At 40.8% G+C, this 23,151-nt stretch overlaps 1 protein-coding gene across 7 annotated transcripts in view; it reads left to right on the top strand.

The window, feature by feature from the left end:
* LOC118357563 (ATP-citrate synthase-like) overlaps positions 1-23,151 on the top strand; it is a 109,262-nt gene that overhangs the window by 6,331 nt on the left and 79,780 nt on the right. For 5 of the 7 annotated variants that reach the window (XM_052478330.1, XM_052478334.1, XM_052478331.1 and 2 more), the window contains exons 2-8: positions 4,340-4,519; positions 8,347-8,469; positions 10,516-10,578; positions 11,962-12,152; positions 13,675-13,754; positions 17,665-17,795; positions 19,756-19,874. In XM_052478330.1, the coding sequence (XP_052334290.1) occupies positions 4,361-4,519; positions 8,347-8,469; positions 10,516-10,578; positions 11,962-12,152; positions 13,675-13,754; positions 17,665-17,795; positions 19,756-19,874 (866 nt within the window). In that variant the 5' untranslated portion in view covers positions 4,340-4,360. The remainder of the gene's footprint in view (positions 1-4,339; positions 4,520-8,346; positions 8,470-10,515; positions 10,579-11,961; positions 12,153-13,674; positions 13,755-17,664; positions 17,796-19,755; positions 19,875-23,151) is intronic. The other 2 variants (XM_052478332.1, XM_052478333.1) reach the window with 1 other exon arrangement.

Here is a 23,151-nt window from a genome sequence, read left to right as displayed (position 1 = left end):
CTTCAATGTTATGTCATAATTACGTAAAATTCTGGCCAATTAGGCGGCCCAAACTGTTGCATATTCCCTAACTCTGCGTGCAATGAACGCAAGAGAAGTGACACAATTTCACCTGGTTAATATTGCCTGCAAACCTGGATTTCTTTTTGCTAAATATGCAGGTTTAAAAATATATACTTATGTGTATTGACTTTAACTTTAACCTCTTGGTGTTAGGGGGCAGTATTTTCAGTTTTAAACAGGATATTTTGTCAGGAAAAGATGCTAGAATATGCATATAATTGAGCTTTGGATAGAAAACACTCTAACGTTTCCAAAACTGTAAAGATATTGTCTGAGTATAACAGGACTGATGTTGCAGGCGAAAGCCTGAGAAAAATCCAATCCGGAAGTGCCCCAGGTTTTGAAAGCGTTGCGTTCCAATGACTCCCTATATGACTGTGAATGTACCATCAACGAGCTTACACTTTCTGTTGAAGAATAGCCGTATGGGGGCACATTGCGTAAGTGGTCACATGGTGTCTCCGAGAGAGATTCTCGCGTAAAGTGCAGAGGTAGCCATTACTCCAATCGGTCCTAGAGAAAAAGGTATTGTCCCGGCGGATATATTATCGAATAGATATTAGAAAAAGTGCTTGAGGGTGGATTCTAAACAACGTTTGCCATGTGTTTGTTATTATTATTATTATATTATTATTGTTTGTCGATATTATGGGGCTAATTCTTGCGAGTGAAAACATCCAAAGTTCATCAAAGGTAAACAATTTAATTTGATTGCTTTTCTGTTTTCCGTGACAAGTTTGCCTGCTGCTATCAAGGCGCTATGCTATGATAAACTTACACAAATGCTTGTCTAGCGTTGGCTGTAAAGCATATTTTGAAAATCTGAGATGACAGGGTGATTAACAAAAGGCTAAACTGTGTTCCAATATATTTCACTTGTGATTTTTTAAATTTTTATATATATTTTATTTATTTATTTATTTTTACCTTTTATTTAACCAGGCAAGTCAGTTAAGAACAAATTCTTATTTTCAATGACGGCCTAGGAACAGTGGGTTAACTGCCTGTTCAGGGGCAGAACGACAGTTTTGTACCTTGTCAGCTCGGGGGTTTGAACTTGCAACTTTCCGGTTACTAGTCCAACGCTCTAACCACTAGGCTACCCTGACGCCCCATTTTCATGAATAGGATTATTTTCTAGGAAGATTTATGTCTGTTGCGTTATGCTAATTAGTGTCAGATGATGACAACGGTCCCGTTCACGGGATGGGGTGTCACTACAGGTTAACTAGTGATTATGATTGATTGAATGTTTTTTTATAAGATAAGTTTAATGCTAGCTAGCAACTTACCGTGGCTTACTGCATTCGTGTAACAGGCAGGCTTCTCGTGAAGTGCAATGAGTGGGTGGTTAGAGCGTTGGACTAGTTAACTGTAAGGTTGCAAGATTGAATCCCTGAGCTGACAAGGTAAAAAAAATCTGTCGTTCTGCCCCTGAACAAGGCAGTTAATCCACCGTTCCTAGGCCGTCATTGAAAATAGGCATGTGTTCTTAACTGACTTGCCTAGTTAAATAAAGGTGTAAAAAAAAAAACTTTTTTAAATCGGCCAAATCGGGTTCCAAAAATAACGATTTACGATTGTTATGAAAACTTGAAATCGGCCCAAATTAATCGGCCATTCCAATTAATCGTTCGACCTCTAGTTCGGACATCCAACATCCATTTCTAGTGAACAAATCAGTAAGTGCAGAGGCTAGAAGATGCTCCAAATCTATTCTGTCCCTATAAACATGGACATGGCACGCATTCTGTTATCCCAGACTAATGTGTTGATAACAATCAGAATTGAACAACAGGCTAAATTACCAAGCCATTGATTCTCAGGTCCTGCAAAGCCTTGGACTGACCAGACCTACCAGAAACTAGTATTGTCAGCTATCAACCCTTCAGTGTGGAAGAGTTTTGGCAGTTTTCAAGTGTTTGGTGGTTTTCCTGAAGGCAACCTGTGGTATCCTTGGAGTGTGCCGTTCCCACACATTGATTAGTGGGTTTGACATGGTTGTATTTTTAAGGACTCCCAAGTTCCTGAAGAGCTGTCGTCTGCAAGCTAGTCTATTGTCCCAAAGCCAGCCCAAACCTCCTGGTTTAACATGCCATCAACTTAATTAAACCAATCAAGATTCCAAACAGACCAGTTGGGTGGTTACATCATAATAAGACAGAAGAACATCAAACCTGTCCTAAAGGGTCTCAGTCCAGCTGGTTGTCTCTTTTTCCTTTGATTGAACCACAACTGGGGGCAGATTGAGCAAAAGGTTTACGCGTGTAGTTACTAGTAGACCTAAAATTAAAAAAACATAACGATAACACTTTCTTGGCATTTATTGTCATTAGTACAGAAATCACTTTGCGGTCAGGATCAGGAGAAATTGAACTGTACAATATATTGGATTGTATATTCCGCAGGCTGTTCACTATTCTCGTGACACACTCGGTCATCCTCATACAGCTTTATCTTTAAATTCATATGAAGCGTTTTCACATGTTGTCAGATGAGATTCAGATGAACGCATTTATTAGATTAAGAAACAAAATGATACTCTGCATCCTATAATAACTTGGCCTACTACTATCTTGATTAATCTGTACCCTGGTTTCTGAGTTCAAAATCAGGCACTAATTAAAAGGCAAGAATGGACAAAGCGGATACTCTGCAGTTATGGAGTTTTGAGTTCCCCCTGACACAGTGCAATCTACACAACAGGTGGTGACTGAAGAACCTTGAGCCTGAAGTAGTTCTAAGCTGACATATGGAATTGTTTAAAGATGGTTATATCATGAATAATTTAGCTATTTGATTTTGAATTTTAGAACCCCTTTAGGTATCCCCCAAAAAATATTAAAACAAATTTGGATAAAATATTAGATTTGGCCTTTACAACTATAGCCCAGAAAATGGCATTGAATAACACATTCATCAATGGCAAAGACTGTTAAAAAATAAATCATAGGAAACCAGGTTATGAAGTCCCGTCTAAATCTAGGAGGTTTCAGAAAGCTCATGAAATATTCCTTTTTTATACACATTTAACTCCTTTTTTGGGGGTAGGCACAAAACTACCTTTATACTTACATTCATTTAATTTTTTTAACAGGTACAGGTTACCTTCAGATAATTCACGTGACTCTTGTGGTGGTCATAGAACAACACGGAGAGTCTCCCCTTTCCATAGTGGTCATAGTAGTTTGTAGGTCAAACCGTTGGGACTAGAGGGCGACCGATTATGATTTTTCAACGCCGATACCGATTATTGGAGGACCAAAAAAGCTGATGCCTAATTTTTTTTGTTTTTTTGTTAGTTTTTTTTGTAATAATGACAATTACAACAATACTGAATGAACACTTATTTTAACTTATTATAGTACATCAATAAAATCAATTTAGTCTCAAATAAATAATGAAACATGTTCAATTTGGTTTAAATAATGCAAAAACAAAGTGTTGGAGAAGAAGTGCAATATGTGCAATATGTGCTATGTAAGAAAGCTAACATTTCAGTTCCTTGCTCAGAACATGAGAACAAATGAAAGCTGGTGGTTCCTTTTAACATGAGTCTTCAATATTCCCAGGTAAGAAGTTTCAGGTTGTAGTTATTATAGGAATTATAGGACTATTTCCCTCTATACCATTTGTATTTCATTAACCTTTGACTATTGGATGATCTTATAGGCACTTTAGTATTGCCAGTGTAACTGTATAGCTTCCGTCCCTCTAGTTAGCGCGCGCTAACTAGCTAGCCATTTTACTTCGGTTACACCAGCCTAATCTCGGGAGTTGATAGGCTTGAAGTCATAAACAGCGCAATGCTTGACACACAATGAAGAGCTGCTGGCAAAACGCAAGAAGGTGCTGTTTGAATGAATGTTTACACGCCTGCTTCTGCCTACCACCGCTCAGTCAGATACTTGTATGCTTGTATGCTCAGTCAGATTATATGCAACGCAGGACACGCTAGATAATATCTAGTAATATCATCAACCATGTGTAGTTAACTAGTGATTATGATTGATTGTTTTTTTTATAAGTTTAATGCTAGCTAGCAACTTACCTTGGCTTACTGCATTCGCGTAACAGGCAGTCTCCTTGTGGAGTGCAACGAGACAGAGGCAGGTTATTGCGTTGGACTAGTTAACTGTAAGGTTGCAAGATTGGATCCCCCGAGCTGACAATGTGAAAACCTGTGTTTCTGCCCCTGAACAAGGTGGTTATAACCCACCGTGACTTGTACTAACTGCCCCTGAACTCTTCTGACTTCTCCTCTTCCTTCTGCTAGATAGTGAGCCTGTGATTCGTCATGTCGGCCAAAGCCATCTCAGAGCAGACGGGGAAGGAGTTCCTCTACAAGCACATCTGCACCTCGGCGGCCGTGCAGAACCGCTTCCGCTACGCCAATGTCACCTCTGAGACGGACTGGGACCGCTTGACGCAGGACCACCCATGGCTGCTCACTGAGGTACAATAAAATAGTGTTGTCCTCCAGCAAGGACATTCTTCTCACCTTCTTGTACATGGAGAAATTATCACACAATGCTAGGTAGGGATGCACTTATATTATATTTTTGGCTGATACCGATAGCATTATAGTTAAAACGCACATGGACGCAGCGGTCTAATGCACTGCATCTCGGTGCAAGAGGCGTCTCGAATCCAGGCTGTATCACATCCGGCCGTGATTGGGAGTCCCATAGTGTGGCGCATAAATGGCCCAGGGTCGTCCGGGTTTGGCCGGGGTAGGGCGTCATTTTAAATAAGAATTTGTTATTAACTGACTTGTCTAGTTAAATGAAAGGTTACACACCACATTGACCAAAAAGTTATTTTGTTGGCATTTACGTATGTCCCCATTACCAGTAAAACATAATCAAACCCTATTTCTTTCATTTACTTGCTGTGCTGTTTCGTTGTTCAGTCATTTAATTCTGAACCAGGATTTCCATGGAACACCGTTTGGGTCTTTGCATGTCAAAAAGATACATGTCAAATTACACTTTGACGTGTCAAATAAGCTTGTTGACCAATCAGGACCTGAATATGACTGCACGTCACACAATAATTTAAAGCGTTTATACATTTTTTACGTAGTTATTACACATTGATGACACTAACACTCGTATTTCATATGTCACAACGATCTATCAATGCGTATACAATGATGCTGGTAAAGTTGTCTCGCGTACAATAAGGATGTGCCACAACAGTGGACTTTGCGGTTAGCCTTCAAAATAAAAGTATGTCATTAATGGTGATGCAATTGAATACAAATAGTAGAACTATTCCATAATTTAATAAATCATGCTAAACAAGTTTTGAATGTTATATAAAATCAACATAAAATCAACAAAAGACAATCATTTCATAATTTGTAAAATCTCTTAATCACACTGAATGTATTAGACTTTAGAATTACATTGGGGGCATACTTACTTAACTGTACAGCCTTACCTATCGATTGTGGATCAATGACATGGAGTATCAGTCTACTCAATGACACCCAGATAACATTAGCATCGTAGCTCTTATTTCGTGACTCTGAAACAACCAACTGTGATTTGAATATGTCATGATTCCACCAATTGTAACCTTCAACATCACTTTCAAATAGTTACTTTTATTTTGAAGGGAAATTGCAAATTTCACAGCACACAGCCTGGTCAGGTCTAGCCTCACTAGCCAGATGAAGCTAGCTGGCTGCTTATAACTTTATAAGGGCAACAGGGTTAAGTAGCTGGCTAGCTATTTATTTTCATGAACTGAAGTTCAATTTCAATAGGCGAACAACAATACTTTCAAGGATTTCTAAATCATTGCTAAGAAAAGTGAAAATGACTGCAGTTTTTACTAGAGGTCGACTGACTAATCGGAATGGCCTATTACATTGCACTCCACGAGGAGACTGCGTGGCAAGCTGACTACCTGTTATGCGAGTGCAGCAAGGAGCCACGGTAAGGTGCTAGATAGCATTAATTATATCATATAAAAAATCTTAACATAATCGCTAGTTAACTACACATGGTTGATATTACTAGCTTGTCCTGCGTTGCCTTAATTTATCATTGAATCATAGCCTACTTCGCCAAACGGGTGATTTAACAAGCGCATTCGCGAAAAAACACTGTCGTTGCATTGTGTAGCTAACCATAAACATCAATGCCTTTCTTAATCAATACACAAGTATATATTTTTAAACCTGCATATTAGTTAATTTTGCCTGCTAACATTAATTTATTTAACTAGGGAAATTGTCACTCTTGCATTCTGTGCAAACAGAGTCAGGGTATATGCAGCAGTTTGGGCCGACTGGCTCTTTGCGAACTGTGAAGACTTTCTTCCTAACAAAGACAGCCGACTTCGCCAAACGGGTATGATTTAACCTCTTAAGTACAAAATAAGTGTTCATTCAGTATTGCTGTAATTGTCATTATTACAAATAAATTAATACATTAATACAAATCGGCCGATTTGAATTATCAACTTTTTTGGGTCATCCAATTATCGGTATCGGCGTTAACTAATCATAATCGGTCGACCTCTAGTTTTTACTGGTCATTGTTTTCAGCCTGGTTGTATTGGTGCTATGTACTAAGCTAAAGCTAGCTAGCTACCCCAGAAGTTGCGGTCAAACAAATAATGCTTTATTACCAACGTGGTATTGTAAACACATCGTTCGTGGCCGGTGTTTGCAGGCTTTTTTTTGTACAGCTTTGACAGTGCTACTGATAGTGGAGCTTGGCTTGCATGTGCAAATTCAGAACACAACATTCTATAATATAACTGTTATTTAGTATGTTAAATAGTTTTATTTGACTTATCATTTTTGACACGCAAAGACTGTAGTATGTTGTGAAGCTAATAGCAGTGACGCTAATACTGTGCATCTCCGGTAGGGCAATATCTGAGCAATAGCGCACTTGGTAATGTTAATGTGTACCGGTGCTTGATGTGTACCGGTGCTTGACCAGCTGTGAAAGCCAACATCACTCACGACAGAGAACGGTTGATTGTCAAGGGCAATGAATTCCATTATCTTGGCGTTCATGGATTCTGGCTCTACCCAGAATAGAAAGAGGAGTGGGAGGCCGCGGTGCACAACTGACCAAGAGAACAAGTACATTAGAGGGTCTTGTTTGATAAACGGATGTCTCGCAATTCCTCAACTGGCAGCTTCATTAAATAGTACCCCGCAAAACAGCAGTCTCAACAGTGAAGAGGCGACTCCGGGATGCTGGCCTTCTGGGCCAGTTCCTCTGTCCAGTGTCCATGTTATTTTGCCCATGTTAATCTTTTCTTTTTATTGACCAGTCTGAGATGTGGCTTTTTCTTTGCAACTCTGCGCAGAAGGCCAGCATCCCAGAGTCGCCTCTTCAACGGTTGACGTTGAGACTGGGCCGAGCTGGTGTGTTTGTACACGTCGATCTTCCTAGTCTGACAGGGCCCCATGGCTAAATGCAGTGGTTCAGATGTTGATAGGAATTCGGTAGTGTTTTCCTTCAGATTTCCTCAGAATATACACTGCAGTGACGATGACCGAAGAACATTGTCTTGTGAGGTAATGCAGGTATTCCAGGTTGGGAGACCAAAGTGACTTGAGTTCCTGTACGTTACAACAATAACACAATGAGTTATTTGTCATGAAACAACAAACCCTTCAGCTTTTCTTTTCCTGTAAATTTCTTTCCTGTCCCACGATGGACTGGTGCAATATATCCGGAGAGCGTTGGGTCCTCACCCCGAGCTCGTCTACATTATTGTGAAGGGGCTGAACGTTAGTGAGCAATATACTTTGAAGCGGGGGATGGTATGCACGCTGTCTGACTAGGGCCCCACTTTTAACTCTTCTCGTGCATCAGCGTTTTGGTGCAGCCTCCGGGATGAATAGAACAGTCTCGAAGTTCAAACAAAAGATCCAGGTCAGGCAAATCGAATTTCTGGTGAGTAACGGCCAATCTAATATCCCAAAGTTATTCTCGTCTGTAGGTACAATAAATATTCTGAGCAAATAGTGTAAGGAAGAAAAAATCCTGTGAAATTGGCTAGAAGCTAGAAACAGGGCATCTTCAACTATCGAGTGCCGTTTTCCTCAAATGATTTTGGCTTAGTTTTGTTTTCTTGCCATTATACTTTTGAGCATTCCGATAATGGTTTCGTGACAACCCTATCACACACCCAATATTTTTACAATCACCGGGTTAACGGTAGACAAGTCCAGGCGCAATAGACAGTGAAACGGTTCACCTGTGTGCTGTACCATGCTAACGTTGGTATTGTCCATTCCCCCTACAGCGATTGGTGGTGAAGCCAGACCAGCTGATCAAGTGCAGAGGGAAGCTGGGCCTGGTGGGTGTTAACCTAGACCTGGTGGGCGTGCAGGAGTGGCTCAAGCCCCGCCTCATGAGGGAGACCACCGTGAGTTGATCTTCTTGCTCTTTCTCTCTCTGTATGCCTGCATGCATGATCCAGTGTGAAGTTTCTCCTAGTTAGAGCTAGGATCAGCTTCCCTTCCTCGATCCTAACCTTAACCAAACTGACCCTGGATTAGCATGTAAGAGCAACTTCATCCTACTCCTCCCTCAACTTCATAAACAGAAACTCTGCTGCCAGGTTCCCTCTTTTTTTTGTGTGTGTCCTGAATCCTATTAGCTGCAGCCAATTTCTAACTCCTGCAGCAGGTTTCCACTTCCACCAGTGTCAAACTGGTGGAAGTGGGAACCTGCTGCAGGAGTTAGAAAGTTACAGCTGAGGAGTTTTTGTACACCTGGTATACAGCTTTGATGTTTGTAGATTTTCAAAAAGCCATTTGACTTCAATCAATAGGCCTAGCCATTGTAGTGCTTAGTGTAGCCTTTCTTTATATTTAGTCAGGATGGTCTACTCAATAATACTTGCCATGGTTTTCCAGGGTGTCTTAACAGGGAGACCTGGCATGGAGCCATCCTCTCCATTTTGCTTCCTTCCTGTTCGTTCAGATCTCCAAACAGGAATGGAACTAGGCCTGCTTTTCTTATCTAGCTCTCTATCAGAGATCGTAGTGAGATGCCCTCTGATTGGCAGGTTCCTCTGCCCCAACAGTGTGTAGCTCTTGGCTTGTTAATGTGGTGAATGTGTGGCATGCAGACAGGTGCCCATTTCAGGGGCTGCTAATCCACAATCCCCTGAACTGTTGGTCAGAAGTCCGGAGCATAATTACAAATCAGTTGTAGACTGCAAATTGACCCCAAGAAGACCACATGGATATGTTTGACTAAAACATAATAATTGTAACCTTCTCTTACATTTGTATACGATCACATATCTCTATTATTATGCGTGGGAATATTTCGGAACAGATTTCCAAAATTAAAATCACTTGGAGCTGATTTGCTGGTGTTTTTAGTCTGTCCAACAATTAAACAATACAATCTGTGGACCTGTGGACCACCAGTTGGTGAACCCTGTCCTACAGTGTGCACTAATAAATACGATCCTGGTTTGTCATCTGCGGCATGTTCACCATGTGCCAGGCAGTACTTGTTCATGAGCATACAGCGTGCAAACATAGGGAGCTGAGTTTGCCATCTGTCTCTCCACTGCCAGGACCGGCGGGCTCCGAGTTATGTTTAGGACCACTGATGCAAGGGGTCGTTGAGGGTATGTAATGCCAATGTCAGGAGGCTAGTATGGCCAAAACAGCCTTATTAGGTCTGTCTTGGAAATTCAGTACTGAGAGAGACTTGGTCATTTCTGCAATAATGAAGCCGTCAATCCAACTGTCTTGAATCATACAGAGAATACCGGATCTTTTATATACCAAACCTAAAAATGCTTCAACCATGGCTGGCAAACATTCAGATTGGGCACCATAACTGGGTTCATCCAGTTTTTCTGCACGGGGGGTGTTATTTTACTCCTCCAAGCTAAGCTTCCCAGAAAGATGAGAAACTGAGGCATTGTTCTAAACTCTTCCAAGCTGTCTCTCGGGTCTCACACACCCCACATCCTGTCCATGAAATACATCTCCCTCAGTGCACCGCTGATCAGGGAATGGAATGTGGCTGTAATGTTTTATCACCCTCTAGTAAAACCAATTTCCTTGATGCCCAGAAGAGCTGCAGGAAGCAAGTGGTCACCATTAAAAACTCAGCCTTACACTTAGTTAAATATATAATCATTTACTATTAATATCAAACAAATCAGGTAGGTATGTCATTTTTCTATCACAGTTCCAGTGCTCTTTTCCATTTTACTGCGCTTCTTTTTTCTAGGGCCAGCTTTTCAGCAGAATGGATCATTAATAGTATTTTTCTGCAGAATAGAGCATTTATGCAAAATCGTTATTTTCCACCATTGATTGTTGCTTTTCCACAGTGCTCCATAATGTGAAAATACCATTTCCTCAGACATCTTCATATCCCTTTGCCACATAATAATACTAAACTAAATGTTGAATTAATCTATTTTACTGTTTCTCACCAGGTGGCAAAAGCGAAAGGCATCCTGAAGAACTTTCTCATTGAACCGTTTGTTGCACATACACAGGTAATTTGTTTGAGGTTGTCTTAAATATCCTACCTGTGGGGTAGGTGTGTAGTAGGCAAGTAACCACGCTAACAGATGTGTGCGTGCGTTCACTTGCCCATATCCATATACAAATTATTCAGACCCCTTGACTTTTTCCACATTTCGTTACTTTACAGCCTTATTCTAAAATGGATGAAATACATTTTTAAAAATCCTGAAATGTACACTCAATACCCCATAATGACAAACAAAAACAGGTTTTTAGAAACATTTGCAAGTTTATTAAAAATAAAAAACAAACATGCATTATTTATGTAAGTATTCAGACCCTTTCTTTCCATTTTAGAATAAGGCTTTAAAGTAACAAAATTAGGAAAAAGTCAAGGGTTCTGAATCATGTCCAATCAATTGAATTTTACAGAGGTGGACTCCAATCAAGTTTAGAAACATCTCAATGATGATCAATTGAAACAGGATGCACCTGAGCTCAATTTCAAGTCTCAAAGCAAAGGGTCTGAATACTTATGTAAATAAGGTATTTCTGTTTTGTAAAAAATATGCAAACATGTATTACGCTGTTTTTTTAATGGGGTATTGTGTGTATATTGATGAGAAATTATTTTTATTCCATCCATTTTAGAATAAGGCTGTAAAGTAACTTAATCTTAAAGTGCATTTGGAAAGCATTCAGACCCCTTCCCCTTTTCCACCTGTGTTAAATTCAATTGATTGGACATGATTTGGAATGGCACACACCTGTCTATATAAGGTCCCACTGTTGACAGTGCATATCAGAGCAAAACAAAGCCATGAGGTCGAAGGAACTCCATAGAGTTCCGAGCCAGGATTGTGTCGAGGCACAGATCTGGGGAAGGATACCAAAAAATGTATTCCGCATAGAAGGTCCCCAAGAACACATTGGCCTCCATTCTTAAATGGATGAAGTTTGGAACCACCAAGACTCTTCCTAGAGCTAGAACCCGGCCAAACTGAGCAATCGGGGGACAAGGGCCTTGGTCAGGGATTTGACCAAGAACCCCATAGTCACTGATGGAGCAAAAACCATGCCTCAATGGAGCAAAAACCATGCCTCAATGGTGCTTCAACATAGTATTGAGTAAGGGTCTGAATATTTATTTAAATGTGAGATTTCAGGTTTTTTTTTTATACATTTGTTTTTTCTTTTTTTTCGTTATGGGGTATTGTGTGTAGATTGAGGGGAAAAATATATTTAATCCATTTTAGAATAAGGCTGTAACATAAGAAAATGTGGAAAAAGTAAAGGGGTCTGAATAGTTTCTGATTGCACTGTTATGTAACTGTCAAAACAATCTACCTCTGCTCCCTCTAACTTTTAATCCTTCCCTTACTTACCCCCCTGCTCCCTTTTGTGCTCTGCAGGAGGAGGAGTTCTACATATGCATCTACGCCACCCGAGAGGGCGACCACGTGCTCTTCCACCATGAGGGAGGCGTTGATGTGGGGGACGTGGACGCCAAGGCCCAGAGGCTGCTGGTGGGAGTTGACGACAAGCTGAGCGAGGACTCTGTCAAGGAGCAGCTCTTCATGCATGTCCCAGAAGACAAAAAAGAGTAAGTGACCGAGAGCCGTAGGTCAGGGGTGTCGAACTCAATCACTGGAGGGCAGTGTCTGATGGTTTTTTATTTCCTTTTAGTTCATGCCCAGTTCAAACCTAGACAACCACTATTAATTTGTAGTTTCTAACAAATCAATTACCTTAATTGATCGATCACATATATGTGCGGTGTGAAAACCTACAGACACTCAGCCCTCACAGATTTGAGTTTGACACCCCTGCTTTAAAGCAAAAGCTATACAGCTTTAAGCTTCACAATATTTATGGTGTGAAATATCCAATCACCAACACTCAGATACCTGACGCTCAACTTCCAATGCCACAAAAAATGAGGGAGTTTGATTTTGCATTGAGAAAGTCTGTCCTTTGCCCAGCCCTTGCTTTCAGCTGCAGGCATACATACACTGAAACCTCCTTAGTCACAAACCCTTTAAAATGTTTCAGTAGAACGATGAACCTGCAATGCTCATCACCAAGCCATTTCACTTTCTATGTTGAGAAATGTAGTTTCGAAGTTTGTTGGACCGCATCTTTTAGCAATACCAAGGGACTCGCGACTCTACTCTGACTTCAATTTTAGGTATTGAGACGCCCTGATGAAAGCGTTAACCGATACCCATTGGTTTATTTTAATAATGACTTGCTAATTAGCCCACACATGAAAGGCTTTTTCTTTCAAACCCACACGGACTTAGATTTTTTTTTATGCCACTAACGTTTGCTTTTCACTTACAATGCTAGGTACTTGGGATTTGACTGACATGAGGTTTAGTGATTTCACTACATCACTTTGTGGTATTATGGTGTCCCCCTCAACATTCTGTGGTGAACTAGTGGGAGTACTTTTTATTTTTATTTAACCTTTAACTAGGCAAGGCAAAATTATTATTTACAATTACGCCCTACGCCGGCCAAACCCGGACGACGCTGGGCCAATTGTGCGCCACCCTATGGGACTCCCAATCACAGCCTGCTGTGATACAGCTTGGAATCGAACCAGGGTGTCTAGTGACGCCTCAAGCAGTGACTTAGACGGTTGCTTCACTTGGGAGCACATAATTAACATTTCCTGCTGTGTTTGTGGTCTGGTTCCCATCCATGACAAGAAGTCTGACTCAATTACACACCTCGGTTATTTATAGTGTTTATAGGCAATGCAATCCCCATTTAGGCTGGACAGTGGACACAGTGAAATTAACTTTGATACGTCCCAATCTGCACCGCTATTCCCTAAGTAGTGCACTTTATATAGGGTATTGAGTGCCATTTAGGACTCAACCAAGGTCGTTGCTCTGTGTCTACAATATAGTGCACTACTTTTGACATAGGGGCCCAGGTGGGTGCAATTAATTATCAGGTAGGATAGAAACGGCAGGAAACTAACATTTTAGTTTATTATTAAACCATTTTTAAAACTCAAATTTAGAGATTTCTTGTCTACAGTTTTCCATGTGGTTTTATATGCAGTTTTTCGAGATGGCTTTCTGATCTAAACTTTTGATGTTTGTTGTATGCAGGGTCCTGGTCAGTTTTGTTGTGGGTCTCTTTAACCTGTATGAGGACCTTTACTTCACTTACCTGGAGATCAACCCACTGGGTAAGTCAACTTGTTTTACTAAGGCGATTTTACTTGGACGTTTAACTAAGGATGCTGTCATATATCCCTGTATGGTTCGGATCCTGGAGCTTTTGCTACTTGGGCTGGGAATTGCCAGAGACCTATATGACCGAGACCGATATGATATTATCGCAATACTTAGGTGCCAATAAGTTATGTATTGCAATTCGATGTTTCAAACATACTGCTCACCATATGCCTGCTGCAGCGGGACAAGCAAGAGCCTTGAGAATTAGTTTTGATCAGTCATGGAAATAAAATTGCTCCTTATTTAAAAAGCAATGGAGAACAAGCTACAGTGCCTTCAAAAAGTATTCATACACCGTGATTTATTCCACATTTTGTTGTTGGTGTGAATTCAAAATGGATTAAATATCATTTATCTCACCCATCTACACACAATACCCCACCCCATAATGACAGTGAAAACATGTTTTTTGAAATGTAAGTACATTTATTGAAAAATAAAAGCCAAAATATTTCATATACATAAGTAAATACTTTGTAGAAACACTTTCTAGGTAAGTCTCTAACAGCTTTCCACACCTGGATTGTGCAACATTTGCCCATTTTTATTATTTTCGAAATGCTTAGAGCTCTGTCAAATGTGGTTCTTTATCATTGCTATAGACAACCATTTTCAGGTCTTGCAAAATACTTAAGCAGATTTGTCAACTGTAGCTAGGCCACTCAGGAACATTTATGATCTCCTTGGTAAGCAGCACCAGTGTATATTTGGCCTTGTTTTAGGTTATTGTCCTGTTGAAAGGTGAATTAATCTCCCACTGTCTGGTGGAAAGTAGACTGAACCAGGTTCCATTATTATTTTTTTATTCTGAAACTCCCCAGTCCTTAACGATTACAAGCATACCCATAACATGATGCAGCCACCACTATGCTTGACAATATGGAGAGTGGTACTAAGTAATGTGTTGTATGTTTGGGGCAAATCCAATAACACTTTGTATTCAGGACAAAATAATGTTTCTTTGCCACATATTTTTGCAATATTACTTTAGTGCTTGTTGAAAACAGAATGAATGTTTTGGAATACTTTTATTCTGTACAGGCTTCCTTTTCACTCTGTCAATTACGCTAGTATTGTGGAGTACTTATGTTTATCCATCTTCAGTTTTTCATAGCCATTAAACTTCAACCGTTTAAGTCCCCTTGGCCTCATGGTGAAATCCCTGAGTTGTTTCCTTCCTTTCGAGGAACTGAGTTAGGAAGGACGCCTGTATCTTTGTAGCGACTGGGTTTATTAATACACCATCCAAAGTGTAATTACTTCACCATGCTCAAAGGGATATTCAATTTATTAATTTTTTTCCAGCAGCACTATCAAGGTTCTTATCAGCTATTTCTAGCATTCGCTGAGACGACGGGCCAGTAATTTGTTTTTAGGTTTTACAGTACCTTACACAACATGCATCTGCGCATTTCCCTAGTCACCCCGTTCACTCTGTCCAGTTTGAAATATAGTTGAATAGTGGAGACCAGAGTCTATTAAACTTGGGCTGTGTCTTGTGGAGGTCATAAGTGAGCTTTTCAAGAGGGAGAAAGTCAACAATCTGGTCAATCCACATTTTAAATGTAGGAGGGGTATTAGAGGCCCACAATGGAAGAATACATTTCTTAGCAAAGTATGTAATAGTCATAAGCAAATTTTCTCTGTCAGGATCAAGAACAAAGCCCTGCTGGGCATTAAGAAGATAGATACACGGGGTCAGAATCTGGCAATCTCTCTACAGCTCCAAAATACAGGCGTATAGGTTCCACTTTCAGAGGTACATATTTTACAGTTAGGAGACATCTGTTTTCATTCTATGGAGTCTCAAAGGAGTATAATTAACTCATAGTCAGACCAAGGTCCTTTTCACAGATTTTATTTTCAAAGGAGTAAAGGAGGAGCCTCCTTTCTCAGAAAGGAGTCTATAAATGTAATATATTTAGCCTGTGACAAGAAGGGTTTCAACTTCATTCAACGGAGTCCTAAACCTCCTCTTGGAGGTAAATGAGGAAATTACATGTCTAATTTGAAGAATTCCAGTGTAGTGGTTTTCTGATGAAATGGGTCTGAAAAGGTCCTGATTCCTAGAGTATGCCGAAGATTAAAGTTGGTATCCCTCAGACCAGTAGTACAATTGAAGGGAGGGAAGGGCAAGACCACCCTTAGATTCAGGTTTCAATAGTGGAAAACTTGATCCTAGGTTTTTTATTGCCCCATATACATTTTGTGATGCTTTGGTTGGTTGTTTTGAAGGAAACTGGGAGATGGCATGGGAGCATCTGAAATAAGTAGTTCAGTCTAGGGAGGACGTTCATACGGATGACATTAATTCTTCCTACTAAGCTAATTGGGAGGGAGATCCAGGTTTGGAGATCGTTCTTGATTCGATCCAGGAGTGGAAGATAATTTTCCTTAAGGCTATTCAGATCTGGTGTTATGAAGATCCTGAGGTATTGAAACCCCTGTGTTTTCCACTGGAAAGGACAGTGTCTTCATAGAGCTGGTGAGTGTAATATTGAGAGGGCAGACAGTGGATTTGTTAAAATTGATCTTATAACCTGAACTTGCCATTGCTCCTTATCAGCTCTGCCAGAGGCTCCGCCCCCAACAAGTAGAGCTGGGGGGACTGCGAGCACCCTTGTCTTGTGCCCCATTCCAGAGGGAATCTGTCAGAGTTCAGTCCATTAGTAGTCACCATGGCATTTGGATGAGAGTATAGTGATTTGATCCATTTAATAAAATTTGGGCCCATATTGACATTTTCTAAGACTGAAAACAGAAAGCTCCACTCCATCCTGTCAAACGCCTTCTCAGCATCCAGTGAAGCCAGCAGGACAGGGGTCTTCTGTGCGTTTACTTGATCAATAATATAAAAAAGACGGCGGAAGTTATCAGAAGAGTATCTGTCTCTAATAAATCCAGTTTGGTCCGCTTTTATTATTTTGGGAAGAAGAGTGTTTAGTCTTTTGGTGAGCAATTTGGTAATTATTTTATAGTCGAAATCCAACAAGCTTATGGGCCGGAAGGACGAGCAGGATAGAGGGTCCTTTTTTAGCAACACTGTAATGCTGGCTGTGTGCATTGAGTCTGGGAGAACTCTGTTTTTGCAAAACTCCTCCAGCATTGGCATGAAGATAGGGCGGAGCTGGGGCCAAAAAGCTTTGTAGAACTCTCTGGGGAATCCATCTGGACCTGGGGACTTAGGTGGCATGGGGACTTATTAGGTGGCATGGAGGTAATTGCCTCCAGGATCTCCTCAGGAGTGAAGGGGTGAGTTGAGATCTTCTTGGTCGGTCTCTGATAGTTTAGGTAGCGAGATTCCCTCTAGGAAAGAGTGGAGTTCTGCCTCTGTGTTTTCTCTCAAGAGGTGTATAGTTTGCAGTAAAAATCATGAAAAGTTAAATTGACATTTCAGCTTTTCATGTGTAAAAATTTGATAAACATTTGATAAACATAATTCCACTTTGACCAGTGATGACAAATCTTAATTTAAAATTGATTCACACAATGAAATGTGGAGAACGTCAAGGGGTATGAATACTTTGAAGGCACTGTATTTAGGAAAAATACAGGAGCTTTGGTGTAAGTACAGCAAATTAGCACACAAATATTGTCGATACAATATATCAGCATATAATATCCCGCCGATATGTAACTACATAATTTTATTTACTGTAGTATCCAGTTCTGCGTTAAAAAGTACATGAAATGCAAATGAAATCTGGACCTGCTTGAAATATATGTGAAAATGCCTTAAAGCCAGGCTTTTACAAGCTCCCACAGCAATGGCTCAGCAGTACCTCTCACTTTGAATTCCTCAATGCAAATCAGCTGTTGTATTTAACTCCATGATGTATCATGTCATGTTTTTCTCTCCAGTGGTCAACCAAGATGGTGTGTTTGTCCTCGACATGGCAGCCAAAATTGATGCCACGGCTGACTACATCTGCAAGGCGAAGTGGGGTGACGTGGAGTTCCCCCCACCCTTTGGGAGAGAAGCCTACCCCGAGGTGAGTTGGACAGAGGGTCTAGAGATGTACACTACATGACCAAAAGTACATCTCATTCCAAAATCATGGGTGTTCATATCGAGTATGTCCCCCCCTTTGCTGCTACAACAGCCTCTACTCTTCTGGGAAGGCTTTCCACTAGATGTTGCAACATTGCTGTGTGGACATGCTTCCATTCAGCCACAAGCATTAGTGAGGTCGGGCACTGATTTTGGGCAGTAAGCCTGGCTCGCAGTCTGCATTTCAGTTCAGCCCAAAGGTGTTTGGTGTGGTAGAACTTGACCCCATCTATCTTGACAAACCATTTCTGTATGGACCTCGCTTTTTGCCCTGGGGCTTTGTCATTCAGCAATGGGCCTTCCCCAAACTACTGCCACAAACTTGTTAAGATTTCCCTTCACTTGAACTAGGGGACCTAGCCCAAACCATGAAGAACAGCCCCAGAGCATTATTATTCTACCTCCACTGAACTTTAGGCACTTTCCTGGCATCCGCCAAATCTAGATTTCTCCGTCGGACTGCCAGATGGTGAAGAATGATTGATCACTAAAGAGAAAGCGTTGCCACTGCTTCTGAGTCCAATAGAGGTGCGCTTTACACCTCTCCAGTTCACGTTTGCTCATGGTGATCCTGTGCTTTTGCGGGTTTCCGTGCAGCTGCTCGGCCACGGAAACCCATTTCATGCAGCTCCCGATGCTTGGTAGTGAGTGTTGCAACCGAGGACAGACAATTGTTACGCGCTATATGCTTCAGTGCTCGGCGGTCCCATTCTGTACTCTTGTGTGGCTTACCACCTTTCGGTTTTGTTGCGCAGACATTTTCACGCCATGATAAAAGCACTTACAGTTGACTGGGGCAACTCGAGGAGGGCAGAAATCTGACGAACTGACTTGTTGGAAAGGTGGCATCCTATGACAGTGTCATGTTGAATGTCACGGAGCTCTTCAGAAGGCCATTCTACTGCCAATCTTTGTCTATGGAGATTGCATGGCTGTGTATTCAATTTTATACACCTTACAGCAATGGTTATGGTTGAAATAGCTGATTCCACTCATTTGAAGGGGTGTCCACATACTTTAGTGTATATATCAAGAGTCTCAAGGTAGTAGTGACGATTTTAGGATCAGTTTTGCCTTTTGGACCACAATGAATAATATTACATGGACAGTGAGGACCTGATCCTAGATTTCCATCCCTACTATGAGAAGCTTGATATTGTACATATGATAGGAGAATTATGTTCTCCAGGTACATCACCCAATTTAATTATATTACTCTGTTTTGTATTTGTAAGATCCTGGTTGAATGAAACAGACGGAGCCCAGCTAAATAGTCAAAGGTTTATTCATGGAACGCTCTGAAGTCAAGAATAAAAATCAACTAATTTTATACTGACTTCTCACGCCCACACGTACACACAAACATATGCACACATGTCCTGCTACGCACACACTGTCTGTCTCACTTCCCAGCCGACAGATAGTGACTTTGTCCTTGAGACGTACTCCCCGTTCTCTCCCAAATCTCTAGACGGGTCGGCACCAAGCTGAGACAGTGTTTTTAGAATACCATAAAGGCATATTGTTTTACCCTAATTCTGACGAGGACTACACATTTGTTGATTATGATTTCATACATTCTAATCATTTCAATATGTTTCAGGGTGGGATATTCTAATCATTCAATTAACAGACACTTTTCCTCTATCAACATATGGCTGCAGAAATGCCTGACAGTTCTCTAAGCTAATGGTTTTTCTTGTTTCTCCAGGCCAATGGCTCGGGCTCTCCAGTATTCAATTGAAATAAATGTCATCCATTTTCTTTTCATGAGAACTTTCAATCCATGGAACTAACAACTTGTATAGATTTGTGGGGTAATTAACCTGTGACTAGGATTTTTTTGCTACCCTCAGATAGAGTATATACCCTAGTGACACATCCTTGTCTACCAATTCTAGGAGGCTTATATCGCGGATTTGGATGCCAAGAGCGGGGCCAGTCTGAAGCTCACCATCCTGAACCCCCTGGGAAGGATCTGGACAATGGTGGCAGGTGGAGGAGCCTCTGTAGTCTACAGGTAGGGTTGAAAATTCTGGAAACTTTCCCGAAGTTCCTAGCCTAGTCCCAGATCTGTTTTGTTCCTGCCAACTCCATGCCTGTCATTTAGGTGGTGCAAGCTATCTGCTTTAGTTTTCGAAATGATCTCTGTTGAGGGATGAGCTGGATGAGTTTCTTCTGAACACATTTCCAATTGTTGGCTATCTCAATTTGTGCACATTTTTCAAAATGCTTTTGTTCCTTAGCTGGACAGGCAAACACTGCCGAGTACTAAACTGTAAAACAATCAAAACTTGTGTACTATCCATGGTACGATCTCTGCTGATCACGTCTACAAATCACATTAAACATATCTAAGGTTGTAGACAGCTGGTGACATCTTAAGAGGTCTGACCAACTGCTATCAGGTTAAGTATATATTTTTTGTAATCTAACTTATTTAGTTATAGAAATGTGTTATCTATGCAAGCTGTAAAATTGCACTCAACTTACTCTCAACTCTCAAAACACACCAACCTTACTATTGGAGCTAGCTTGGTAGTTTCCTAGCGACTTACAACAAGTAGATCCGTTGCTAGCTAGCAGGAGAAAATATCACTAGCATATAATTCTGGGACAAGGAGCATTTTATCAGTTTATTCCAAGTAATCATTTAAGGCAAGTAGTGTAAATCTAATAGTCAAGGCAGAACCCACTCATTTTATTCATACTGACAAATAAGAAATGTCTCAATGTCCCTGTCAATAGTTGGTGGCAGAGCACCCTGACTCAGACTGTCAGGATGGTCATTTTGTAGCTCACAAACTACAAATCGAATGTAATTTGTCAAGTGTGCCAAATACAACCGGTGTAGACCTTAAAATGAAATGATTACTTACAAGCTCTTACATTCCTTTGCAGTTATTTATTTTATTAATTCTCGTCTCTCCAATTTGTCTCACATGTTCTATTCAGCTCTCCTGTGTCTCTTTCAGAGATCAACCAAGTGATTTTCACCAAGCATGGGCAACCCCTCAGAACCATCCTACTGCTGTTTGAACTAGGCCTGCATCACTATTTAGACATTGAGACCACATATGGGTTTGCCTGTCTTTTCTTTGTTGAAGAACAACTGCAAATACATGTGCTTCTTTAAGCACTTTGAAGACTAAACTCAATGTAGAATCAGTTTAACAGGTGTCGTGTAATATTTCTGATTCAAAGGTGAGACTTTATCATTTCAAACAATCAACTTTATTTAATATTGAATATTTCAATAACTAAGCTGGTTGATCCCACACTCCAAAGTGTGATGCCGAGAGCTCAACGAGCAGAATTGAGCCACAGTATTTGATAGTTAAAACACATCCTCCTGAATACGTGACAAACAACAGATGTCTGGAATAGGTAAAAAGGTTAGGATTTGTATGTGAGAAAGGAGTATCCCCCAGCCAGATATCAGATAGAAGACTGTTCAATTTGTATAAAAATCAGGGTTTGGCCCTTAAGACAAGGTTCCTCCAATCAGCTGTCCACACCAGAGACATCTTCCTGGTACTTCACAGTATACAAATACCAACTCATGCTATGGAATGCAGGGTATAGGTTTTATCACCAAGCCACCACAAATAAATTGCTAGCGCAGAGGCCCGACTCAGTCCCGTTGACACAGATGAGAGAGTACCCATCAAAGCTATTTGATGCATAAACAGTAAAATATTCTTGTCATTTTCCTACCATACAGGTGACAAACATATTATTTTACATTTGTAACATACTGTTGGAGGATTCCCGGAATTGTATTGTCCCCGTCAGGACAATGCCATAGATGGTAGAGTTCTCATCTCTGGATCACGCAAGCTTAAGATCGCATTCTGCTAAGGCACTTGTCTGTCTACATCGGTCCGCTACATTGGTGACCTGGGTGGGATCCTTTCATTTGACATTTTAGTCATTTAGCAGACTGTCTTTAGCAGCCCCTCCTTTCGAAACTCATATATGGGGCCTGGGCGCACACATACTCCTTGAGAGAAGGGAGAATACTGAAACATGGGTTGATGCCAGTTCTATAGTTTCCATCAGAGGCCCAGGCTTTTGGCATAGATGTTAAAGCTAATTTCTGGACTGCACCATTGTAAGATTGTGCCCTCCCTGGCATTTGATATACGTTGATTGGCAGGTTACACTGTACAGTGCATTCAGAAAGTATTCAGACGATTCCCTTTTTCCACCTGCTTATTCTAAAATGGATTAAATAGTTTTTTTCTCATCTGTCTACACACAGTAACCTATAATGACGAAGCGAAAACAGGTCTTTAGATGTTTTTGCAAATGTATAAATAAAATAAAAACATTTTTAATTACATAAGTATTCAGACCTTTGCTTTGAGACTCAAAATTGAGCTCCGGTGCATCCTATTTGCGTTGATCATCCTTGATGTTTCTTGATTGGAGTCCACCTGTGGTGACTTCAATTGATTGGACATGATTTGGAAATGCACTCACTTCTACATAAGGTACCACAGTTGACATTGCATGTTAGAACAAAAACCAAGCCATGAGGTCGAAGGAGTTGTCTGTAGAGCTCAGACAAGATTGTCGCTGCACAAATCTGGAGAGGGTACCAAAAAATGTCTGCAACATTGAAGGTCCCGAAGAACACAGTGGCCTCCATCATTCTTTAATGAAAGAAGATTGGAACTACCAAGACTCTTCTTAGAGCTGGCCGCCCGGCCAAACTGAGCAATTGGGGGAGAAGTGCCTTGGTCAGGGAGGTGACCAAGAACCAATGGTCACTCTGACAGAGTTCTGCTGTTCTGCAGCACTCTCCCAATTTAAGCCTTTATGGTAGAGTGGCCAAACGGAAGCAACTCCTCAAAAGGAACATGACAGCCCGCTTGAAGTCAAAAGGCACCGAACGGACTCTCAGACCATGAGAAACAGGATTCTCTGGTCTGATGAAACCAAGATAGAACTCTTTGGTCTGAATGCCAAGTGTCAAGTTTGGAGGAAACGTGACACCATCCCTACCGTGAAGCATGGTGGTGGCAACATTGTGCTGCGGGGATGGTTTTCAGCAGCAGAAACTCCCCAACTGCAGGTATGTCAAAGGTGCTTCAATAAAATACGGACTAAATTTGTCTAAATACTTTTATTTAATTTTTTTATTTCACCTTTATTTAACCAGGTAGGCAAGTTGAGAACAAGTTCTCATTTACAATTGCGACCTGGCATCTAAATGTAAAATATATATATATATTATTATTATTTTTTTGGGTGGATTGGTCATTGGGGGGGGGTTTAATCAATTTTTAGAG

This window comes from Oncorhynchus keta, chromosome 24 (genome assembly GCF_023373465.1).
Source record: "Oncorhynchus keta strain PuntledgeMale-10-30-2019 chromosome 24, Oket_V2, whole genome shotgun sequence".
In the NCBI taxonomy this organism is placed as follows: Eukaryota; Metazoa; Chordata; class Actinopteri; order Salmoniformes; family Salmonidae; genus Oncorhynchus; species Oncorhynchus keta.
This window is presented reverse-complemented; position numbering and strand designations above follow the sequence as displayed.